This window comes from Phyllostomus hastatus, unplaced genomic scaffold (assembly GCF_019186645.2).
Source record: "Phyllostomus hastatus isolate PE091 unplaced genomic scaffold, TTU_PhHast_1.1 phas_scaffold_317, whole genome shotgun sequence".
In the NCBI taxonomy this organism is placed as follows: Eukaryota; Metazoa; Chordata; class Mammalia; order Chiroptera; family Phyllostomidae; genus Phyllostomus; species Phyllostomus hastatus.
In genome coordinates, this window is record NW_025334023.1 from 10846887 (window position 1) to 10870630 (window position 23744).

Below are 23744 nucleotides of genomic sequence, written 5' to 3' on the forward strand. Positions count from 1 at the left end.
ACCAAAAAGCTTTTGCATAGTGAAGGAAACCATTAACAAAATGAGAAGACAACCTACTGAATGAGAGAAGATATTTGGAAATGATGCATCTGATAAGGGGTTAATATCCAAAGTATATAAGGAACTCATGTAACTCAACATCAAAAAATCAAACAGTCCAATTAAAAATGGCAGAAGACTGGACTAGACATTTCTCCAAAGAAGACACAGATGGCCAGCTAACATATGAAATGATGTTCAACATCACTAATCATGAGGGAAGTAAGATTATATCATACCTATTAGAATGGCTATTACAAAAAGTCAACAAATAACAAGTGTTGCCGAGGATGTGGAGAAAAGGAAACCCTCATACACTGTCGGTGAAACTGTAAATTGGCACACCACTGTGTAAAACAGTATGGAGGTTCATCAAAAAATTTAAAATGGAACTTCCTTATGACCCAGCAATTCCAATTCTAGGTATTTACCATAGAAAACAAAAACACTAATTTGAACATATATGCACATGATGCTCATTGCAGCATCATTTACAATAGCTAAGATATGGAAGCAACCCAAATGCTCATCAATAGACAAGTGGGTAGCCCTGGCTGGTGTGGCTCAGTTGTTTGGGTATCATCCTGCAAAGCAAGGGATCACTGGTTCCATTGTTGGTCAGATACATACCTATGCTGTGGGTTTGGTCCCCAATCAGGGCACCTACCAGAGGTGACTGTGGGATGGTTCCCTCCCTTCCCCTCTCTTGAGTTACTCCTTCTCATAGATACTTGATTTGTTTTTTTTTCTCTTTTTTTTTAGTTTTAGTCATTCTTTTGGGTATATAGTAATATCTTGTGGTTTTAATTTGCATTTTTTCTGATGACTAAAGATGTATAGAACATCATTTCATATGCTTCTGATCATTTGGTTATTTTCTTTTGTGAAATACTAGTTCAAATCTTTTACCTCTTTTATTGTTGGTTGTTTTTTAAAACATCAAATTGTAGGCATTCTTTATGTATTCTAGATATAAGCTCTTGGTCATTTACATATACTGCAAATATCTTTTTCATTTAAATATCTTTTCCATTCTATGGCTTACCTTTTCATTCTTTTAAGATGTCTTTTGATTAATAGAAGGTTTTTTTTTTAGATTTTCTTTATTTAATTTTAGAGAGAGTGGAATGGAGGGAGAAAGAGAGGGAGAGAAACATCAATGTGTGGTTGCCTCTTGTGCGCCCTTTATTGGGGACCTGGCCCACAACCCAGGCATGTTCTCTGACTGAGAATCCAACCTCTGATCCTTTGGTTTGCAGGCCAGTACTCAATCCACTGAGCCACACCAGTCAGGGCTGTTGATTAATAGAAGTATTAATGTAAGATAGTCCAGTTTAATAAGCTCTTCATGGTTAGTGCTTTCTAAATCTTGTTGAAAACATCTTTCCCTACTCTACAGTCATGAACATGTTCTTTTACATTATCTTCTAGAAATTTTATTTTACTTTCACATTTAGATTTCCAATTCACCCAGAACTGACTTTTCTTTAATACAAGGTAGCGGGCAATTTGATTTTTATTTAGTATTTTATAAATATGCCTGCGTATTTTAAAAAATCCAACTTTTACTTTTTTAAACATATGTAGTATATTTTTAATAGTGTCGTGTAGAGGTTAACATTGTGCCTTCAGTATTAGACTGCTTATGTTCAAACCTCTCTCTTAAAAAATTATTAATTGAACATTTATTTATTGAACATCTAGTATGTGTTAATCCCTCTCCTAGGCTCTGGGAATATCACAACAAATCAAACAGACAAAAGTACCTGCCTTTGTGTGGTGGTGAGGGGGGGAGATAGATAAGAGTCAAAATGAAAGAACAAAATTACATTAAATAGTGATGTGTATTTGGATAAAATAAGAAAAAGGTGTAGAATGTTAGAGGGGATGAAGTTTAAAATAAGGTGGTCAGGGATGCCTTCACTGAAGAGATGACTATTAGGTAAAGACCTGAAGGAGATGAGGAAACAATACTTGTGGGTTTCGTTAGGGGGAAAACTTTCCACGGAGAGGTAACACCAAGTATAAAACTGGGACAGTGGTATGCTTGGTATATTTGGGTAATAGCAAGTAGTAACAGTCTGTGTGGTTGGAACAGAAGTGAGGGGAGAAGTAGTGGATGATGAGATCAGAGAGGTAACAAACTACTGAAAGATTTTGAGCACAAGAATGACGAGATCTATGGTTAAGAGCATCATTTTGGCTGTTATGTTTACAATAGATTGCAGTGAGGGTGTGGAGGCGTGGCAAGGGCAGAAATAGGGCAATTAGGAGACTGATGCAATAATTTAGGCTACTATTTGAGTGGACCAGAGTAGAGGTAGCAAAGATAGTGAGAAGTAATTGGAGTCTGTGTATCTTTTAAAGATAGAGCCAATTAGATTTACTGATTGATTGCATGTGGAGAGTGACAGTGGGGTCAAGGGTGGCTCCAGGGTTTCTGGTCTTAACTATAGGGAAAGGAGAGAGTTTCCACTAACGGAGGTAGGGAAACTATGTAAGAAAAATGTATGCAAGAATTATAAGGAGTTCAGTTTCTTTTTTAAAAAATATTTTATTTATTTATTTCTAGAGAGAGGGGAAGGGAGGGAGAAAGAGAGGGAGAGAAACATTAATGTGCGAGAGATACATTGATCACTTACCTCTCACACGCCCCCAACGGGAGACCTGGCCTACAACCTAGGCATGTGCCCTGATTGGGAATTGAACTGATGACCTTTTGGTTCACAGGCTGGCACTCAATCCACTGAGCCACACCAGCCAGGTCAGGAGTTCAGTTCTTGACATGTGGAGTTAGAAATGCCTCTAAGATGTAAGTGTATATGATGAGTAAGCAGTTAGAGGAGTTTGGAGTTGGAAGTTTTAGGGGGGAGTTTTTAGTAGAAGATTCAGCTGAGAAAGTGTAGAGTAGTATGTGCCAGCAACTTATCTTTCTTGTTTCTCTTGAGTTATTGGTGTATTGGTCACTTGGGCACTACCCTACTTCTCTAGAGGCAAGATTTATATATTGGTTAGGCTATTTCCCAAATAGTCACTTCTCAAGAGCTTAAAGGCTCTCTTGTTTTTATAATCATTGTCTCTAATCTTGGAAGACCCCAGAACCATTTTGAATTATGTCTCTCCCTCATTCTGATTCAGTATATTTTCTTTCAGGGATTCCTTAACATTTCTTGTCTGTTCATGGTGTTCTTATTTGTCTAGGCTTTTATGGCTTTAAAAATATATTTTAAAAAAGATTCTATTTATTTATTTTCAGAGAGGGGAAGGGAGGGAGAAAGAGAGGGAGAGAAATATCAATGTGTGATTGCTTCTCATGTGCCCCCCTACTGGAGGTCTGACCCACAACTCAGACATGTGCTCTGGATTGGGAATTGAACTAGTGACCCTTGGGTTTACAGGCCCGCCCTCAATCCACTGAGCTATACCAGCAAGGGCAAAATATCCTTTTTTTAAGCTTTCCAAATAATTCTCTAATTGGGAACTACTTTAAGATATACAAACATATTACACTACCATCAGAAACAGGAAACCAAACCTCAAAGGCAGTTTTATAACTTTATTTGACAATCAGCAGTTAGTTCTCATCCACATTAATTGTTTGTAGATTTTTGAAAGTAGTGACAGGTATATAGTGACCAATGTTTAGAGCTGGTTTGGTGAATCTCCATCCTCATTACGTTTTCTGAACAACCACATCTGGATATGGTATGGGACATTTCTTATTCCTTTGGCCCAAATTGGTTTTGTTGAGCCTGGTGTCAGTACGCACATCTGAGTTCCCATCTCCTTCATGGCAAATTTCTGGATCTCTTTAAGTGCCTGAGGGGCATGCTTCTTGAAGCCCACTCCATGCATGTGCTTGTGGATGTTGATGGTGTACTCTCTGGTTATTACTTCGCTGATGGCAGAATGGTCCTTCTTCTTGCCACCCTTCTTTGTGGGAGCTGTTATGCTGGGCCCCCCAAAATAGCTCAATATTTTCAGGGATTTAGAGTAGAAATGACAAGGTAGAGTATGTGCTTAGTCAGTAATTTTGATTCAGCCATCTTGTTTGTAGTAACAACAATGTTTATGGAAAGGTGACAAAATACATAAAAAGTGATGAAAATAACATCATTCATATTTGTGTAGTGACTCTTTTAGTTTATTTCTCCCCCCTTTTTTGAAAAAAATATTAAAATTTATCTGTCTGTCATCTATCTCTCCTACATTGCAAGCATTTTCTCATGTAAGGGTAAGCTGCATAATTGGGATTTCACTTTTCAAGCAAATTTTCTGGGGCCAGCTGTTTGGTGACCTTCATCTGGCCTTTCCACACTCATAGTCAGTACTGCTTCGTTGTGACTAGCAGGCTGATAAGGATACGTAGGCTGGAAAAAGATCTGTTCATCCCTCTGTTGTATAGGGCAGGATAGTCTTCTCCTGTGAGGGTTAGAGCCAATGTGTTGTTTCTTTTTTTATGATTATTGTCAATTTAAAAATGAAATTCTTTTTATTTCTCTCACTTATAGTTCACTTAGCAGCCATGGAAGGACACCTTCACTGTTTTAAGTTTCTACTCAGTAGAATGAGCAGTGCAACACAAGCTTTAAAAGCATTCAATGATAATGGAGAAAATGTACTGGATCTGGCCCAGAGGTTCTATAAGCAGAACATTTTACAGTTTATCCAAGGGGATGAGTATGAAGGAAATGATCCAAAAGACCAGGAAAGTAAGTAATAAATTTGAAATATTTTAGCATTTAATATGTAGAATAAATGGAAAAGGAAAAGAAGTTGTAAGCTAAAGGTTATGTTAAAATGTTACATATCATTGTCCATATGTTTACTCAGGCTCTTGTCTTCACTGTGAAGTAGTTTAGGCAGAAATATATATAGATTAATATAGTTAACAATCTTCATATCATTGGATTTAAGAATAAAATATTATAAATACAGTTGAATCTTTTGGATCTCTCTTCCCTAATACCATCCGTTCCCTTTTTTTTCCTCCTCAGAGGATGATTTGTATTTGTAATTCCATTCTGTGGTTTTATATTTATTATATATGTACTCACAAAAATATGCAGTATTGTTTTGTGTAATTTTAGAGTAAGAGACCAAACTGCTATAACTAAGAAGTCCTAACATTCAGTGGTTTAAATGATACAGAAATTTATTTCTTTTATATATCAGCTTGGGTTGGAGAGTAAATCTGTTCTATTTAGTCACCAGGGTCCTGTTATCTTCCCAATGAATTCTCTGTAGTTGCTGCTAATCCAGTGCGAGGTTGGGAGGGAACAAGAGTATATGCCCAGGACTACAGATTTTCAAGGTCTAATTTGCACTCATCACTTTTGCTAACTTTCCATTGGCAAGTTTTATTACATAACCATATGTAGGTACAAGGAAGCCTGAAAAATTCACCATCTAGCTGAGAAGCCTCATCTGATTACTGATGAAGGAAAGGGATTTTAGTAGAAAACTATCAGTTTTTGAAACTTCTTTTCAAACTTTATAAAAATGGCATAAAAAAGAGTATGTTTCCTTCTGTGACTTACATTCTATGACATATTTTTGAGAATAGGTTGATAGATATTTCATGGTTTATTCTTTTTAAGTGATTGTATAATATTATATTTTATACAAAGCATTATTTATCCATTCTCTAATTTGCCATTTACATTTTTTACTATTTACATTTTTACAATTTTCACTATTACAATCTATATGGTAATGAATATTCTTTTTTTAAAAAAAGATTTTATTTATTTATTTCTAGAGAGAGGGGAAAGAAGGGAGAGAGGGAGAGAAACATGAATGTGTGGTTGTCTCTTGTGCACACTGCACTGTGGACCTGGCTTGTAACCCAGGTGTGTGCCCTGACTGGGAATCGAACCGTCGACCCTTTGGTTAACAGGCCTGTGCTCAATCCACTGAGCCACACCAGATGGGGCGTAATGAATATTCTTGTCCATGTCTCCTTTTATGTGCCTGTACAAGAGATTCTTTAGAGAAATGCTTCCTTACCCTTTTTACACATAGCGCACACAGAAAATGATATTTGTATGGCACACTGGGAGCATTGGAGGAGGATTTTTGAGGTGTACTGCCTGTCTTTTCTGAAGACTAGGAGTTAAGAGCTCTGCCTTGGTAAATACTTGGGAAACTCTAGTTTAGGTTTGCTCTGTGGGATTTGCCCATCTTCAGTATAAATAGGTATTGCTGCAGTCTTCATCAATGTGGTTGTAGAATTTACACTCTTACCAGCTATGTTTGCTAAGAATTTAGAGAAACAATATTCAGTGTTGTCATGCTTAAAAATTTTTGCCAATTGATAGGGTATGAATAGGTGTAATTTGTGTTTAGATTTGCGTTTTCTGACTTCTAGTGAGGTTGAACATCTTTTTGTGAAGTTATTGGCTATTTTAGTTTTCTATGACTTGCCTTCCTAAACTTTTCTCTTTTAAAAAATTATCTTTTTGTCCTTTTCTAAATACTTTGAGTTCTTTCTATAGTCTCAGTACTGATCCTTTATTAATTTTATCTGATATAGATATATTTTCTCACATTGTGGTTTGTTTTTTCACTTTGATGATATCCTTGCTTTTAAAAAATCAACTTTATTAATGTGTGATTTATATGCAATAAACTGTATTCATTTAAAGTATGCAATTTGATGAGTTTTGACTGTTGTATACACTCATTAAACTACAGTCACCATACAAAACATTTCCATCACCTCGAGAGTTTTTTCATTCCCTCTTGAAGTTCATCCCTCCTTTGACTGTGGCCCCACATAACTGCTGATTTATTTTCTGTCACTGTAGATCAGCAATTTTCAGCCTTTTTCATCTCATGGCACACATAAGCTGCTAAAATGCTGCAGTACAACTAAAGAAGACATTTTTTGCCAGTTTGACAAAGGGAATAGGTATAATTTTGATTCATTAACACTGGACAGCTATTGTTGTGTTGGCTTTTGTCATTATTTTATTTGACAGTCTAAGGGAAAAGAGGTCAGTGCCCCTGACTAAATAATCAGATATTGTATGCTTTAAGAATTGTAGCAGCACACCAGTTAAAAATGGCTGCTATAGATTAGTTTGAAGTTTTTAAAAATTTTATTTATTGATTTTAATGAGATGGTGGGAACTAGGGGTAGAAAGAGGGGGAGAGAGAGGGAGAGAGAGAGAGAGAGAGAATGAGAGAATGGCACTGATATGTTGTTCCACTTATTTATGCATTCATTGGCTGCTTTTTATATGTGCCCCAACTGGAGATTGAACCCACAACCTTGGTGTATCAGGACAAAATTCTAACCAGCTGAGCTACCTGGCCAGGGCTAGTTTGAATTTTTAAATGGAACCGTTTTGAATTTCATCTGTTATGTATATTAGTAGTTCATTCTTTTTTTCTTGCTGAATAATATTCTACTATATGGATGTACCATATATATATATATCTTTCTTATCATTCATCTGCGGATGAGTATTTGGATTGTTTCCAATTTGAGGCCATTAATAAAGCATCTCTGCACATTTACTTAGACATGTGTTTGCATTTCTCTTGGTAAATACATAGGAGTAGGGCATATGGTAGATGTATGCTTAACATTAAGAAGTTTCCAGAGACTTCCGGCCAAGATGGAGGCATAGGTGGACACACCGTACCTCCATGAACAACCAAGATTGGAACAACAACAATTTAGAGGCAGAATAACATCCAGAACTGACAGAAAATTTATCTGAATGGAAGTCGGACAGCCAAGAAGTTGAAATAGACCCATTCTTCCAGACTGGCAGGAGAGGCGGAGACAAGCAGCCAGGCGTGGGTCACGGCACAGAGAGCAGAGAGAGTTGGGCGCATAAGGCAACCAGGGGAGCGTAAGGCATCTGGGGCGCTCAAGATCTCAGCGGGTGGACCCTGAGTACGCAAGTGGCAGCTGGCAGACCCAGTGAGGCGGTGATTGTGGAGCAGGGTAGAACGCGCAACCCAGGATCCGAGAGAAGGGACTGAGGTCCCACGGAGAACAGAGCTACCGCCATTGTTCCCTCTTGACCCTGCCCCTACATACAACGTCACAATCTAGCGACTGGGGTGCCCAGCCCTGGTGAACACCTAAGGCTCCTCCCCTCACTATAATAGGAGCAACCAGACCAAAAAAAAAGAGAGACGGCTCAAACAGAAGAACAAATCAATGCCCCAGAACTCATCCTTTTAAGCTACCGAGAGATAGCCAACCTATCAGATGCACAGTTCAAAACACTGGTGATCAGGAAGCTCACAGAATTGGTTGATTTTGGTCGCAAATTAGATGAACAAATGCAGGTTATGATAAAAGAAATGAAGGAAAATGCACAGGGAACCAATAGTGATGGGAAGGAAACTGGGACTCCAATCAATGGAGTGGATCAGAAGGAAGAAAGAAACAAGCAAACAGGAAAGAATGGAGAAATAAGAATTCAAAAAAATGAGGAGAAGCTTAGGAACCCCCAGGACATCTTCAAATGTTCCAACATCCAAATTATAGGGGTGCCAGAAGGGGAAGAGGAAAAACAAGTGGAAAAGTTATTTGAACAAATAATAAAAGAGAACTTCCCCATTCTGGCAAAGGAAATAGACTTCCAGGAAGTCCAAGAAGCTCAGAGAGTCCCAAAGAAGTTGGACCCAAGAAGAAACATGCCAAGGCACATCATAATTACATTAGCGAAGGTAAAAATGAAGGAGAGAATCCTAGAAGCAGCAAGAGATAAGGGGACAGTTACCTACAGAGGATTTCCCATCAGACTGTCAGCTGATTTCTCAAAAGAGACCTTACAGGCATGAAGGGGCTGGAAAGAAGTATTCCAAGTCATGAAAGACAGGGACCTATATTCCAGATCACTCTATCCAGCAAAGCTTTCATTTAGAATAGAATGGAAGGGCAGATAAAGTGCTTCTCAGATAAGGTCAAGTTGAAGGAGTTCATCATCACCAAGCCCTTATTTTATAAAATGTTAAAGGGACTTATCTAAGAAAAGAAGATAAAAAAAAACATGTATAGTAAAAGGACAGCAAAATCACAATTATTAACAACCACACCTAAAGCAAAACCAAAAGAAACAAAGCAAACAACTAGAACAGGAACAGAACCACAGAAATGCAGATCACATGGAAGGTTAGCAACAGGGGAGTGGGAGGAGGAGAGGGGGGGAAAAGGTACAGAGAATAAGTAGCATAGATTGTAGGTTGAAAATAGACAGGGAGAGGGTAAGAATAGTATGAGAAATGTAGAAGCTAAAGAACTTATAAATATGACACATGTACATGAACTAAAGGGGATGATGTGGGTGGGAGATGGTGGAGGGGAGTGAAAGGAGGAAATGGGACAACTGTAATAGCATAATCAATAAAATATATTAAAAAATAAAATAAAAAGTTTCCAAACTGCTTTTCAAAGTAATTGTGTCATTTACGTCCCCACAAGATATGCATGAGAATTCTCTTTGCTCCATGGAATTCCCAACATTAGATATAGTCAGTCTGTTTTATTTTAGCCATCCTAATGTATGTGTAGTGTCATATTATTGTGGTTTTAATCTACATTTTCCCGATAACTAATGTTTTTGAGCATCTTTCATGTGGTCATTCACGTATGTTCTTTATGATAAAGTGTCCATTCAGTTCTTTTGCCCATATTTTTATTTGGTTGCGTGTCTACTAATTATTGAATTTTGACACTCACTTCTTTATGTTTTGTTAGATATATGTATTGCAAATATTTTCTCCCTCTCTGAAGCTTGACTATTTTTTAGTAGTGTCTTTCAAAGAGCAAAAGTTTTATTGTAAATTTTTATAAAGTACAATTTATCGATTTTTTCACAGGTCATGTTTTTCACAGGTCATGTCCTATCTATGAAATATTTGCCCACCCAAGGTCAGCAAGATATTCTCCTATGGTTTACAGTTTAGCTTTCTAATTCATATTTTTGACCTACATCAAGTTAAATTTTATGTAATGAGTGAAATAAAGTATTGATTTTAATTTAAGAAAAATATAGCCACTTGTCTTGGCACCATATTTTGGAAAGCCTTCCTTTTCCCTGTTGCAAATTCTCAGCAGCTTTGTCAAAAATCAGTCACCATATACGTATAGGTGTTTTTTTGGCCTTTGCATTCTGTTTTATTGATATGCCTTTTTACTTACCACTACTACATGTCTTGATTATTGTAGCTTTATAGTAAGACTTAGAATCAGGTAGTGTTAAGTCTATAGCTTTTTAAATAGCCTTTGGCTGTTCTAGGTTTTTCCCTTTCTATATATAAGAATGATAATAGCTGTATCTCAGAATTAAGAGGGTTAAATGAGGCATTCCTTAGAAGTATTTACAGCTGTGTCTGGCATTCAGTAAGGGTTCAATATATGTAGTTATTAAAAACACTTTATAAAGTATTTACTATGTGCTAGGCACTAGGTCAGGTTATATTTACTCATGTATATGTTGCATGTATAGTTGCATGTATATGTACTTGTATATGTATACATACACACATATACTTTACCTGCTTTTAGGGTTTTTTTTGTTGTGGTGGTTTTGTTTGTTTTTTTTGCTGTCTTTACTTCCTTGCAAACACAGGAAAAGAGTAGTTTGTGCAAATGTAAGACTTAAGACCAAATACGTCTTTTTGCAAAGGGCTGAAAATGACCATCTCCTTGTGTTTCGTGGTAGAACATGGGTAGAAGTAAATCTGGCTAAGAATAGTTCTGTTATACCACTACTCCTAGCATGTTGGAGGTCCTGAGGGTAGAAGGGCTACACAATTAATAATAATCTTTTATGGGTCTCTTTTTAATACGTGCCATTGAGTTGACTGAATTAATTCTGGTATAGCATTCTTGTACTTCAGCTAATACTGAAATGTGAAAGTGTGACTGCTCAAGGAAGGAAAAAAGAATAACTCTTATTTACTGAAATTCTGAATTTTTTGTTCATAGCTTTAGCATTTCCAGGTCATATGGCTGCCTTTAAGGGTGATTTGGAAATGCTTAAAAAATTAATAGAAGATGGAGTAATCAATATTAATGAACGTGATAATAATGGATCAACTCCTATGCATAAAGGTGAGTTATGATTCCTGCTTAATTTTCAATTCTGACACAATTGCTATTGAATTATTTACTTTTAAAAATAATTATACATCAGAAACACATGAAAATGTATCATATAGAGAGTACTTAATTTTTAACTCACTGTGATTTTTTTATGATGTCAGACATTCACACATTATGACATCTGAGGGTAATTTCAACAGAAATTCTCTTTTTATATTGTCATGTAGTTAAGATGTGAAATTCATTTCTAGAGAAGTTTCTTAGGACTAACATTTTCTTTGACTAAAATGACCTACTCATGCTAAAACAGAAACTGTATCTCTTGAAAAAGATCTAGCAGAATTTTCTTTTTTTCCTATACTCTGCAAAAGTGTTTTTACTTCCCTAGAAATATCAATTAACATGATTTGAACACATTTTGAAGATGTCTGCAACTTTTCTCTGTACTCTGTTTCCTTCTATGTGGAATTCTAGAATTTTCATCAGTTGTTTTGCTTTTTAATCAGGCTTTTTCAGATTGTCAACTCAGTGTCAGGAGTACATCTCTAGGATTTATCCTTGACAGTCTTTCTTTTATTTATAAAATCAAAACCCAAATCTTTAACCTACTGTACTTGAAATTTCCATTTTGCTTCATTTGTGATATTATGTTTTTTAAATATAGCTGGTAATAGCTGGTAAATGATAGCTGGTAATTCTTATAAAAATCTTCATGTGTTTGAATTGGACTGTATTTCATAAATAACTTTGATTATGTTACAGCCAGTCACAGATTATGTTTCTGTTGGTTAGGTTCTTAATCATTAAAGTTTGTTTAATTCATAATATATTTTAAGAATCTTAAGCACCACATGAACCAATAGTTTATAGGAGAAAGGGTGGTTGGGGCAGGAAGAAGGGGAAGTGAAGGGGGCTTGTTTTACACATAGAGAGGTCCTCATTTTGGTAAACACTACTCTATACTTGTAGGATTTCGCTTCATTGATTACTGCTAACTGGCTTGGCATTAAAGCTTTTTACTATGGGATTTATACATGGCGTGGAGACTGGAAATGTGTGTAAAATATTGGTTTTAAAATTATTTTATTTTTTTTTTCATTTTTTTATTCTATTACAGTTGACTCAATTTCCCCGTTACTCTCCCTTGCCCTGGCCACCACCTCCACCCCCACAGACAATTCTCATCCTGTTGTCCATGTCCATGGGTCACTTATACTTGTTCTTTAACTCCGATCTTCCCTTCTTTCCTCTCTTATCCTCCTCCCTGTTCCCCTCTGGTCCCTGTCAGTCTGTTCCTTGTTTCCATGCCTCTGGCTCTATTTTGCTCATTTGTTTGTTTGGTTCATTAGGTTCCACTTACAGGTGAGGTCACATGGTATTTGTCTTTCACAGACTGACTTATTTCACTTATTAGCATAGTACTCTTCAGTTCCATCATGCTGTCATGAAGGGTAAGAGTTCCTTTTTTCTTTCTGCTGCATAGTATTCCACTGTGTATATGTAACACAGTTTTTTGATCCACTCACTTACTGATGGACACTTAGGCTGCTTCTAGCACTTGGCTATTATAAATTGTGCTGCTTTGAATATTGGGGATCATAGGTTCTTTTGAATTGGTGTTTCAGGATTCTTAGGATATAATCTCACCAGTGGAATCGCTGGATCAAAAGGCAGTTCCATTTTTAGTTTTTTGAAGAAATTCCATACTGTTTTCCAGAGTAGCTGGACCAGTCTGCATTCCCAACAGTGCACTAGGGTTCTCTTTTCTCCACATCCTCTCCAGCACTTGTTGTTTGTTGATTTATTGATGATGGCCATTCTGACCTTTGTGAGGTGGTATCTCACTGTGGTTTTATTTTGCATCTCTCTGACGGCTAGTGATGTTGAGCATCCTTTCATGTGTCTCTGGGCCTACTGTATGTCTTCCTTGGAGTGTCTTTTCAGGTCCTTTGCTCATTTTTTTAATTGGATTGTTTATCTTCCTGGTGTTGAGTCATATGAGTTCTTTATATATTTTGGAGATCGAACCCTTGCCCAAGGTATTGTTGGCAACTATGTTTTCTCATACAGTTGGTTCCCTTTTCATTTTGAAGGTGTTTTCTTTAGCCAGGCAGAAGCTTTTTAATTTGATGTAGTCCCATATGTTTATTCTTTCCTTTATATCCCTTGCCAGGATGTATCAGTAAAATTATTGCTGTTTGGGATATCTGAAATTTTTCTGCCTACGTTTCTCTCTAGGAGTTCTATGGTATTGCAACTTATATTTAAGTCTTTTATCCACTTTGAGTTTATTCTGGTGTACGGTATAAGTTGGTGGTCTAGTTTAATTTTTTTGTGTGTACTATTCCATATCTCTGTTGCCCTGGAGCAAAGCCCCCATTTCATATCCTGTGTATAACCGATTTTTATTCCTACTGTGTATGTGGGGTGTCATTTATGAGAGTAAAAGAGAGGCTCGCTCATGGTATGTATAATGGGTCTTTGGAGGAACAATCAAGTAGGTGTTATTGACAGATGGTTTTCAGTCTATCTCAGTCTTTTATTTCTTCACTTGAACTGAGATGAGCATGAGGGATCTAGAAGACGATTCTAAAGAGATTGATGTACAGCAACAGAGTGTTTGGGATACAGCCATTGTGAGAAGGCAAGAGGGTGAAAATGAGAAACCACCAAGGGGACAGTGGGGAGAAGGGTTTTCAGGAATTACTAAAAAGGACACATGGACAAAACCAAGGTGGGGATGGAAGCAAAGAAGGGAGGTGGGTTAGGCTGGGTGGGGGGAGTGGTGGGGAGAAAATGCAGACAACTGTAATTGAACAATAGAGTAATTAAAAAAAAAAGAAACCAAAAGGGTTTGCCTTTCACCCCTTCTCTTGTGAGTCTGTCTGTTAAAGGCTCCCGGGGCTGGGGTAGATCACATGGTGTGGTGAAGGGGTGATGAGTGACTACAGCAGGGGGAAGGGGCATTTCTGTATACATTATCATTTTTGGGGGGGACATCTGTATGTTTAAATCATATTGAGTAAATAAAAGTTGATGTTTTCTTATAATTTAATTCACATTTTGTCAGTATATCTGCTTCTTTTTCTTTCATTTTAATTTTGATTCAGTAAGTAAATGCAGTATCTGTTAGTTGTTTAATGATTGCTAAATCCACTATGACTTCTCCTCTCTTTCATTTACTTTTAAGCCATAATTATTTCAAATTATCTTTTAAAAATTTCTAGCCACTGCATAATTTTATCTTGTTCTCTTATAAAACACTGATCAAATTAATTAACATATTCTAATCAATATACAAAAAGGATTTTGGATAAAAATTCTTTTATTGTATTTCCTTGTAGAACAATTACTTAGCTCCCCAGTCCCATTGTAAATATTACCTGTGTAATAAAATGGAAATGTTGGGTTAAACTCACTTTGTTGTATAAAACTTACCATTGTTTCGGATACATAAATATGATTTTGTAAGTATTAAAGAGAGGAGATGTTGCTGGTTTTGTGTAAAGTGGGGTTATTTCTAGAGGTATGGGTAATCCTGTAGAATTATTTGGTTTGGATTTGCTGTAGGAGAAAGAGAAGCTCCAGGAGCTCCTCAGGAGCTAACTGAGTCTGGCAGATGGCTCTGAGTCAATTAGAGAAAGGAAGGGCAGGAGTCCTTGCAGACATTTTGTAAGCTGAGCCATAGGGTTGTAGTGATGGTGCTTTGTCACTGGATCTGGCTTTGTATATTTTCTTCTCTGTTCTCAGTATTGGAGGTGGATTCACTTTTTAAGGCACCAAAATCATACCAAAAGTTCATACTCTGATTTATTTTGCAGAGGCACATATATATGCAGCACCAACTATGTGCCCGCACCATGGACACAGTATGAGATCCAGGCCTTACTGTTAAGGAGTTATATACTTACACCATGAACAACTAGAGATTTGTATAAGTCAATATGCACTAAATGGCAAAAAGGATTTGGTTGTTAAAATATCGGGTTGGCCAAAAAGTCCATATGGTTTTTTTCCATAAAAGAAAATACACATTTTTAATTTTCACCAATAACTTTATTGATTTCAATATTTGCGCTATCTCCACATGGTATAATGTTGATTCTTCTCAATTAATGTCTCAATTTGATTGCTGTCAACTTCAACTGATCTGCTTGACTATGGAGAATCATCCAGTGAGAAATCACCAGCATGCAACTTTGCAGACTACTTTTGACACATTTAATCAGTCACAGCACCTTCTCCATACACTGCACAAATCTTTTTTTGCATGTCAGTGGCATTTTTAACTTTCTTGAAATAATAAAGCATAGTATGCCAAAAATGTTGCATATATCATTCAATCTTCAGTACTAAAATGGCTAAAGAAAATTCACCAATTTTGATGTTTTTAAAAAAATGCACATTGATATGACAGCTGTCATACTGCAATCTAACAAAATTGTTTCAAATGAAGTTAAAGACAACTAAGTGCTATAGAAGTGTCTTACAGAAAAAAGCAAATGAACTTTTTGGCCAACCCAATACATGCAGTAGAAATTCAGGAGTAGAAATTGAACAGAAGTCACTAAGGGTTAAATTGTTGAGGAAGTGTTCAGGGGAATTTGGAAATAATACCTTATGTTTATATGATATTTAATAGGGTGCAAAACTGTCATACTTAATCCTTATTGTAATTTTATATAGCAGTAGTGTAAGTCACTACTACTTTATAAATATGAAATTATCTTTTTTAAAGATGAGGAAATTGAGGTCCAGAAGAACTAGTTTTTTTTTAATCTTTGCCTGAGGATATGCTTGTTTCTTAAAATTGATTTTTTATTGAGAGAAAGGAGGAGGGAGGAGAGAGGGAGAGAAGGAGAAGAGAAATGGATGCAAGACAGAACACATTGGTTGGTTGCCTCCCATTCATGCCCCGACTGGGTGTTGAACCTGCAACCTTCAATAGGTATGTGCTCTGACTAGGGGTCAAACCTGCAACATTTTGGTATATGGGAGGACACTCCATCAACTGAGCCACTTAGCTAGGGTAGAACCAGGTTTTTTGACTGAGATTATTCTACTGGTAAGAGCAGAGCTGAGGTTTCATTCATTTTTTTCTTCATTCGTTCACTCATCAATTCTATAAACATATATTGGAGGTCTGTATATGCCAGCTGCTTGGTAAATTTTGTTTTGTCCTCCAATCTGATTGTTTAGTAGACTTAAATTTAGGTCTTTTAAGTCTATTAAGTTTTTTTCCCAGTTTCCCTGAGTCTTGAGATGGACCTAGAAGGGTGGGTAGAAGTTAGATAAGTACATATGAGTAATGCGCACTAGCTAAGAAGGCACATCAGCAGAGTTGTGGAGGTGAAAGTTAATATTGAGTGCATGTGTTTTGAGGACAAAATTTAGAAATAGGTGGTAAACAGTTTAGGTAATCAGTGAGGGACCTGTAAGTTTTGAGTTGTGAGGGTCAGAGGAATAAGCTATTAATATAACATGGCACAAGATTTTCAAAGTCAATGTGATTCTCTATGGCTAGATTGCATTCTCATTCTGGTGCGATGTAAGATTGATCAGCAGCTATATAAATAGCAGTTGGTGAGCACTGGACAAGTATTAGAAAAAACTAGATTATTGCTTCAAATCTATTACTACCTGTGTGATGTTAAGTAAATAACCTCTTTGAGCCTTACCTTTTATATCTGTATGTAAAATTCTCTGTGTAGGGGATGAGTACAGTACATCATGGATTAAATGTTTGTCTAACTAATGAATAAATGATATAGGGTATTACATCTACCCAACTTACTTTCATTGGTTATTGCAAGGATCAGTATTTATGAATGGTACTATTGGTACCATTCATAAAAGTACTATTGGTACTTTCTAATGGTACTATTCAAAATTTGGAAAATTCCTATTAATAACAGTAACTTTTTTGTGGGTTTGTTTTTTTTTTTTACAGCTGCTGGACAAGGCCACATAGAGTGTTTGCAGTGGATAATTAAAATGGGAGCAGACAGAAATATTACCAACAAAGCAGGGGAGAAACCCAGTGATGTGGCTAAGAGGTATCCTTATCTCTTTTGTTCCCTTTTTGTTTTGTTTTTAAAGTTTTGCATATAGTCTTTTATGCTCAGAAATCTTTGAAGATTTAATGAATTATAGGACTCAAATACTGATGGAATGACAATATTCAAGCTGAATAGACATTTGACAATGTATCAACTCTTCTCTCTAAAACCGTGATTTTAAACTGGGAGGTAGTATTGTCCCCTTTCCTGGTGGGGAGAGCATTTGGAAATATGTCGGGGTTTGTCACAATTACTAGTGACTATCATTAATATTTAGTGAAGTTAAGTCCAGGAATGGTTAAATACTATATGTTCTACAGTACTCAGAATAGTGTCACACAGCACAGAATAATTACCAAATGCTGGTACCTGTTGAGAAATATTGTGTGCTAAAAAGGGGTAATCAAAAAGAGCCACATGGCTTTTGAAACAAATTTTGGTATTTACATTTGGATTAAATATGACACCTATTATCAAATGCCTCCAGCTCGTTCAGGTCAGGTCAAGCCCATTCTTTTGTTTATTTGCTTGGTTTTTACAAATTCAACTTTATTATACATATCATGTTTCAAGTACTACAGTTAGTGTTAGGATTATAAAGATGAAAAAACAGTTCTTGCCCTCATAGGAGCTTAGAGTCTTGTGGAGAGATAAATTATAATTATTGTAATAATCATTATTAATTATAATCATTTTGTATAAACATAACTAGTGATACATAATCATTGTATCGTATTACATTATATATAAGGTATAGTAAGAACATAGGAGACTTGCGCAAGTCTTCCTATTTGAAAGTTGTGGGGGAGAAATATTAATACAGATGATGTTAAGTATTATGAAGGAAACTGTAAGAGCACAGAATTTATATAGAGGTCAAGGAAAATTATTTTTTTGGAGAAAGCAACACTTATGCCTGACACTTGAAGGAGAAAGAGCTATAACAAAACACTTGTGTGTTTCAGGAACTGCATGTGGGTTCAGTACTGCTTAAATCTAAAGTAGGAGTACGTACCCTGGCCAGGTACCTCAGTTGGTTGGAGCATCACACTAATATGCCAAGGTTGTAGGTTCGATCCCCAGTCAGGGCACATACAAGAATGGACCAATGAGTGCATAAATAAATGGAACAATAAATCAGTCTCGCTCTCTAAAATCAATAAATTAAAAACAATAAAGTAGGAATGTAGTCTAACAGATGCAAATGAGTCTTGAAAGGACAGGGAACCTAATCATTCATTAAATTGACATGCAATTTTTGTTTGTGAGTTCATATTTCTTAAAATTTTGTGGAATTTCTTTGAAACTTTGGAGTGTATTTTCATTGTACCTAGGTTCATAATTAATTGAGCCCACTTTATTTTTATAAATACCTTTATCAAGGTATAATTGGCATACAATAAAGTATACACATACTTGTACAGTACAAATTAATGAATTCTGATCTGTGTATACATATACCCATGAAACCATCACAATCAAGATAGTGAATGTATTCATGAATCCCCACAATCTTCTTGTGCTCTTTTGTAATCTCTCTCCTTCTCACTGCTGGCTCCCCCAGGCAAACACTGATCTGCTTTTTGTCACTATGGATCAGTTTTCATTTCTAGAGTTTTATATGAATGGAACCATACAGTCTGTACTCATATATCTGGCTTCTTTCACTCAGCATAATTATTCTGAGAATTCATATGCATTATAGTTCATTTCTTTCTTATTGCTGAGTAGCATTCCATTGGATATAGAATTCCAATGGAGTATTCTATAGTTTAGCTACTAACTTGTTGAAGGAGATAGTGATTGTGTCCATTTTTTTGTGATTATGAATAAAGCTGCTGTAAATATTCACACATAGGCTTTTGTGTGAATAAAAGTTTTCAGTTCACTTTGGTAAATTCTTAGGGGTAGTATTGCTGGGTCATATGCTATGGGTATCTTGAACTTTACAAGAAACTGCAAAAGTACCTTCCAAAGTGATTGTAGCAACTTGCATTCCCACCAGCAGTGGAAACCGTGGTTATGTAAGTGTATGAAAAAATAGAATTTGAGATTTTTGTGTTTAGCGAGTAATTCTCCATTTTCTAAGAGAAAGCATTAAACATCTCAGTTAGCAAAACTGTAGAAAAATATGCAGATTACATGCATTTACAACCACTCCCAAACCAAGGGTATATTACTAAAAGATTCATAGCGATGTGGGAAAGATCAAAGAAAATAGAAGATATGGATGGGAAAAGTCATTATTTTCCCATTAAATTTAAAGCCATGCCAAGTGCTTTGGACTGAGGAAGGATGAAGACTAAGGGGGCTAGACCTATAGTTAGCCTTAAAACTGGAACCAGAACTAATTCTACAGTCTAAACTAGGTCATCAGAGAAAGATAGTAAATGCAGGTGATCAAATAGGGTGATTTTGGGCTTTCTGTACAATTTAGCAAATCTGTTTGGGTCTCCTCTCTCAGTTGGGTTTTTGCCAATAAAAGTTATAGAATCTGTCTTTAATGTGACTGCTTGCCCTTAGTGTCCAGTGACTGTTTGAGTTTCCCATGTAGCTAACATCAAATTGACCCTGATCTTCAGATACAATTTTGCTCCTTTACTGGTGTGTAGGCTGGTGGCGTAATGTACAGAGTGTAATTCCCTAAATTAAGTTCAAACTGCAGTTTCAATTAGAAAATTGTGCTTCTCGTTAATTGTTGATTTTTTTCTACAGGTTTGCCCATTTAGCAGCAGTAAAGCTGTTAGAGGGGCTACAGAAATATGATGTAGATGATGAGGATAAAATTGATGAAAATGACACGAAATTTTTTATAAGACATGGTGTTGAGGGAAGCACTGATGCCAAAGATGATTTATGTCTTAATGAGTCGGATAAAACAGATGCCAGAAGTAAGTGTGCCAACTCTGTTGTGATTTATTCTTTAAGTGGCATTTTTTAACCACAAATTTGAAAATTATCCTGAAGACATTTACCATCTATGAAGTAAAATTACTTTGATTTTGGAAGGGAACCAGAACTAGAGTAATTTTTGCGCTATGGGATATTGAACATTTCAAAATGTAAGACATGATCTCTTTCCCTCAAGGAGGAAAAAGTTATATGAAAGGTAACATTATTTAAGTGGATCATAGGAAAACAGGAAGAAACATCTCAAGAGTTTCCCTTGTTAGTTGGCAAATGATTTTTACAGATAATAATGGCAGTAAATATTTATTGCCTACTATGTGCCAGATACTGTTACAGGTATTGGTGAAACAGTGAACTACAAAATCCCCTCCTTACCACCAAGAGCTTACATTCTGGTGATGGTGGTGGTGTCAGATAATTAATAAAAAAAAAGGTACATAATAAAATGAAGTGGGGTGCTGCTATAGATAAGATAACCATTAGAGGAGGCCTCTCTTAAGGGGGTGACATTTGAGAAAAGACCTAACTGATGAGAGTGAGCCACATGGAGATCTCAGGAGACTGTTTCAAGCAAGAGGAACACTGTGAGGTGGACTCGAGCTCAGTGTGACTGGATTAGTGACAGATTTGGTTGGAGATATAAGCAGGGACTCAATGAGATCAAATAGAGCGTAATAAGGATTTTATGTTTAGATTTTATTGGTGGGTTTGAGGTGGGGTTGGTGTGATCTGATTTGTATTTAAAGATAACATCACTCTAGCCCTGACCAGTGTGGCTCAGCTTGTTGAGTGTTGTTCTGCAAAACAAAAGGTTGCCGGTTTGATTATTGGTCAGGGCACGTTCCTGGGTTGCAGGTCTGCTTCTCAGTTGGGACAGATGCAAGAAGCAACCGATCAATGTTTCACATGTTGATTTTTCTCTCCATCTCTTTCTCATTTCCTTCCCCTCTCTCTAAAAATGAATAAGTAAAATCTTAAAAAAATAACATCACTCTAGTAGTTGGTTGGAAAGTAGACTGGGAGATGGGAGAGAGCATAGCATTTCAGATGCATTTTGAATAGGTGGGAAGAGAACACACTCACCTGCTAATGCAGGGTTAGAGGAAGTTTCTGAAATAATTTAGATTTGCCAAGAAAACTAAATTAGAATTGTACAAGAGAAGATGCAGAATATCTGCACAGAGTTCCTGGGCTCCTGGAGTCCCCCGTGTAGGCCTGCAGCTACCACGATGCTGGAAATCTCCATTGTTGTTTTGCTTCAGCCTTGTATACGAAAGGCTGTCACCACCATTCCAGAAGAGCTTACATAAACGTCTGTTTATTTTCTTTTAAGGTAATATTTATATACCCATATTTTTCTGTGAATAGCATGCATTTTTTCCCCAAGTTCTTGAGGGAAAAATAAGGATGTGTATTATACATGAGTAGTACCCAAAATACCTTGTATCTGTACTTGGGTTTCGTAATCATTTGTTACGTAAAATTTCTTGTACCATAATATATTCAAAACTAAATGCTAAAGTTCCTTTACAATACAAAAAACAAGTATCTAGATATAGATAAATAAATAATTGAATTAAAAAATTAAAATGAAAGATTTTTTTTCTGAAAATTTGGGCCAAAAACATGGGTGTGCATTATACATGGCCAAGTATGGTCCATCAGGCTTTTTTTGGTTCTTGATCCAAACTCAGTGTTAGTTAAGACCATATTTGTCTGGAGGGCGGTGGTGGAGAAAGCTGAATCAGGGTCCAGTTGGCCTCGACTGTTTTTGCCTCTAAATTTCCTGTGTTGTGGAAAGCCCATTTCCCTTTACATGGCAAAAGTAGAAGCAGGGAAATCAGGGGGCTGTGACCTTGTTCAGGATAGATTTGATCTCGGCTTGGACTAGGCTGAGAATGATGGAAATGGTGAGAAATGATCAGATTTGGGTGTATTTAGAACAGAGAGTTGATAGGATTTGCTGATAGATTTGAATAGGAGGTGTTAGAGAATGAGAGTAATCAAGGCTGACTCTTAGATTCTTGCTTGGCCTGTGCTACTAGATAACGAGTTTAAAAGGACTCTTCGCTCAGAACTACAGCGTAGCAGAGAAGGCTTTTCACAAGTGGAATGTTGACTTTTCCGTAAAGCATGGCCAGGGTTTAGACAGACAAATAGATAAGGAAGGCATTCCATTCATCTAACATATATTTGAGTACCTACTGTGTGCACAGCCCTGGATTAAGGGACTTTAGGCACTGTATCACAAATAGTCCTGCTTTTTGAAATTCAGAAAACGTTTTGAACCTATTCGATGTAGTATTAAAAGAAATGACTGAAATTGTGCTTTTTCAATTCTTTCTCTCCCACCATTAAACATGTTTATTAAGGACTCGATTATGTATCAGACACTGTTCTAGGTGCTAGGGTTCCATTGGTGAACAGATATCATTTCTCTATATTTGCTTGTTTCCTAAATTGTCTGATGTTGACTTTTCTAAAGCTATAAAAGTCTTCATTATCTGCTCTTTTTTTAACTAAATTAAAGTTTATAACTAATAAAAATACTTTTTTGTTTCATAGATTGCATTATAGAGACATACAGATTTAAATGCCAAAGATTTAATTTTCTTTTTTTATTTTTAAGTATATTTTATTGATTATGCCATTACAGTTGTCCTACTTTTTTTCCCCTTTATTCCCCTCTGCCCTGTATCGCCCCTCCCAGCAGCATTCCCTGCACCCTACTCCCTTAGCTCATGTCCATGGGTTGTACAAATAAGTTCTTTGACTTCTCCATTTCCTATACTATTCTTAACTTCCCCCTCTCTATTTTGTACCTACCATTTATGCTTCCTATTCCCTGTACCTTTTCCCACATTCTCCCCCCTCCCGCTCCCTGCTGATAACCTTCCATGTAATCTCCATTTCTGTGATTCTGTTCCTGTTCTAGTTTGCTTTTGTTTTTGTTATTTAGGTTCTGATGTTGATAGTTGTGAGTTTGTTGTCATTTTACTGTTCATAGTTTTGATCATCTTCTTTTTCTTAGATAAGTCTCTTTAACATTTCATGTAATAAGGGCTTGGTGATGATGAACTTTTACAATTTGACCTTATCTGGGAAGCACTTTATCTGCCCTTCCATTCTAAAGGATAGCTTTGCTGGATAGAGTAATCTTGCCTTTCATGACTTGGAATACTTCTTTCCAGGGACTAATACATAGCCCCTTCTTGCCTGTAAGGTTTCTTTTGAGAAATCAGCCGCTAGTCTTATGGGTACTCCTTTGTAGATAACTGCCTCCTTTTCATTTGCTGCTTTTAAGATTCTCTCATTTTTAATCTTGGGTGATGTAATTATGATGTGTCTTGGTGTGCTCCTCTTTGGGTCCAACTTCTTTGGGACTCTCTGAGCTCCTTGGACTTCCTGGAAGTCTTATTTCCTCTGCCAGATTGTGGAAGTTCTCCTTTATTGTTTGTTCAAATAAGTTTTCAATGTCTTGCTCTTCCTCTTCTCCTTCTGGCACCCCTATGATTTGAATATTGTAATGTTTAAAGTTGTTGCTGAGGTTCCTAAGCCTCTCCTCATTTTTTTTGAATTCTTGCTTCTTCATTCTGTTTTGGTTGAATGTTTATTCCTTCCTTCTGGTCCAAATCGTTGATTTGAGTCCCAGTTTCCTTCCT

At 36.4% G+C, this 23744-nt stretch overlaps 1 protein-coding gene and 1 pseudogene across 8 annotated transcripts in view; one reads left to right on the forward strand and one right to left on the reverse strand.

The window, feature by feature from the left end:
* The window catches only part of ANKRD42 (ankyrin repeat domain 42), a 61656-nt gene that overhangs the window by 21265 nt on the left and 16647 nt on the right, over positions 1–23744 (forward strand). For 7 of the 8 annotated variants that reach the window (XR_006783304.1, XM_045817996.1, XM_045818002.1 and 4 more), the window contains 4 exons: positions 4551–4751; positions 10997–11122; positions 17064–17169; positions 19888–20063. Coding sequence is in view for 7 of the 8 variants with exons in the window: in XM_045817996.1 (XP_045673952.1) it covers positions 4551–4751; positions 10997–11122; positions 17064–17169; positions 19888–20063 (609 nt within the window). In the remaining variant the exon portion in view is untranslated. The remainder of the gene's footprint in view (positions 1–4550; positions 4752–10996; positions 11123–17063; positions 17170–19887; positions 20064–23744) is intronic. The other variant, XM_045817999.1, reaches the window with a different exon arrangement.
* Positions 3614–4342, reverse strand: LOC123805299 (annotated as a pseudogene).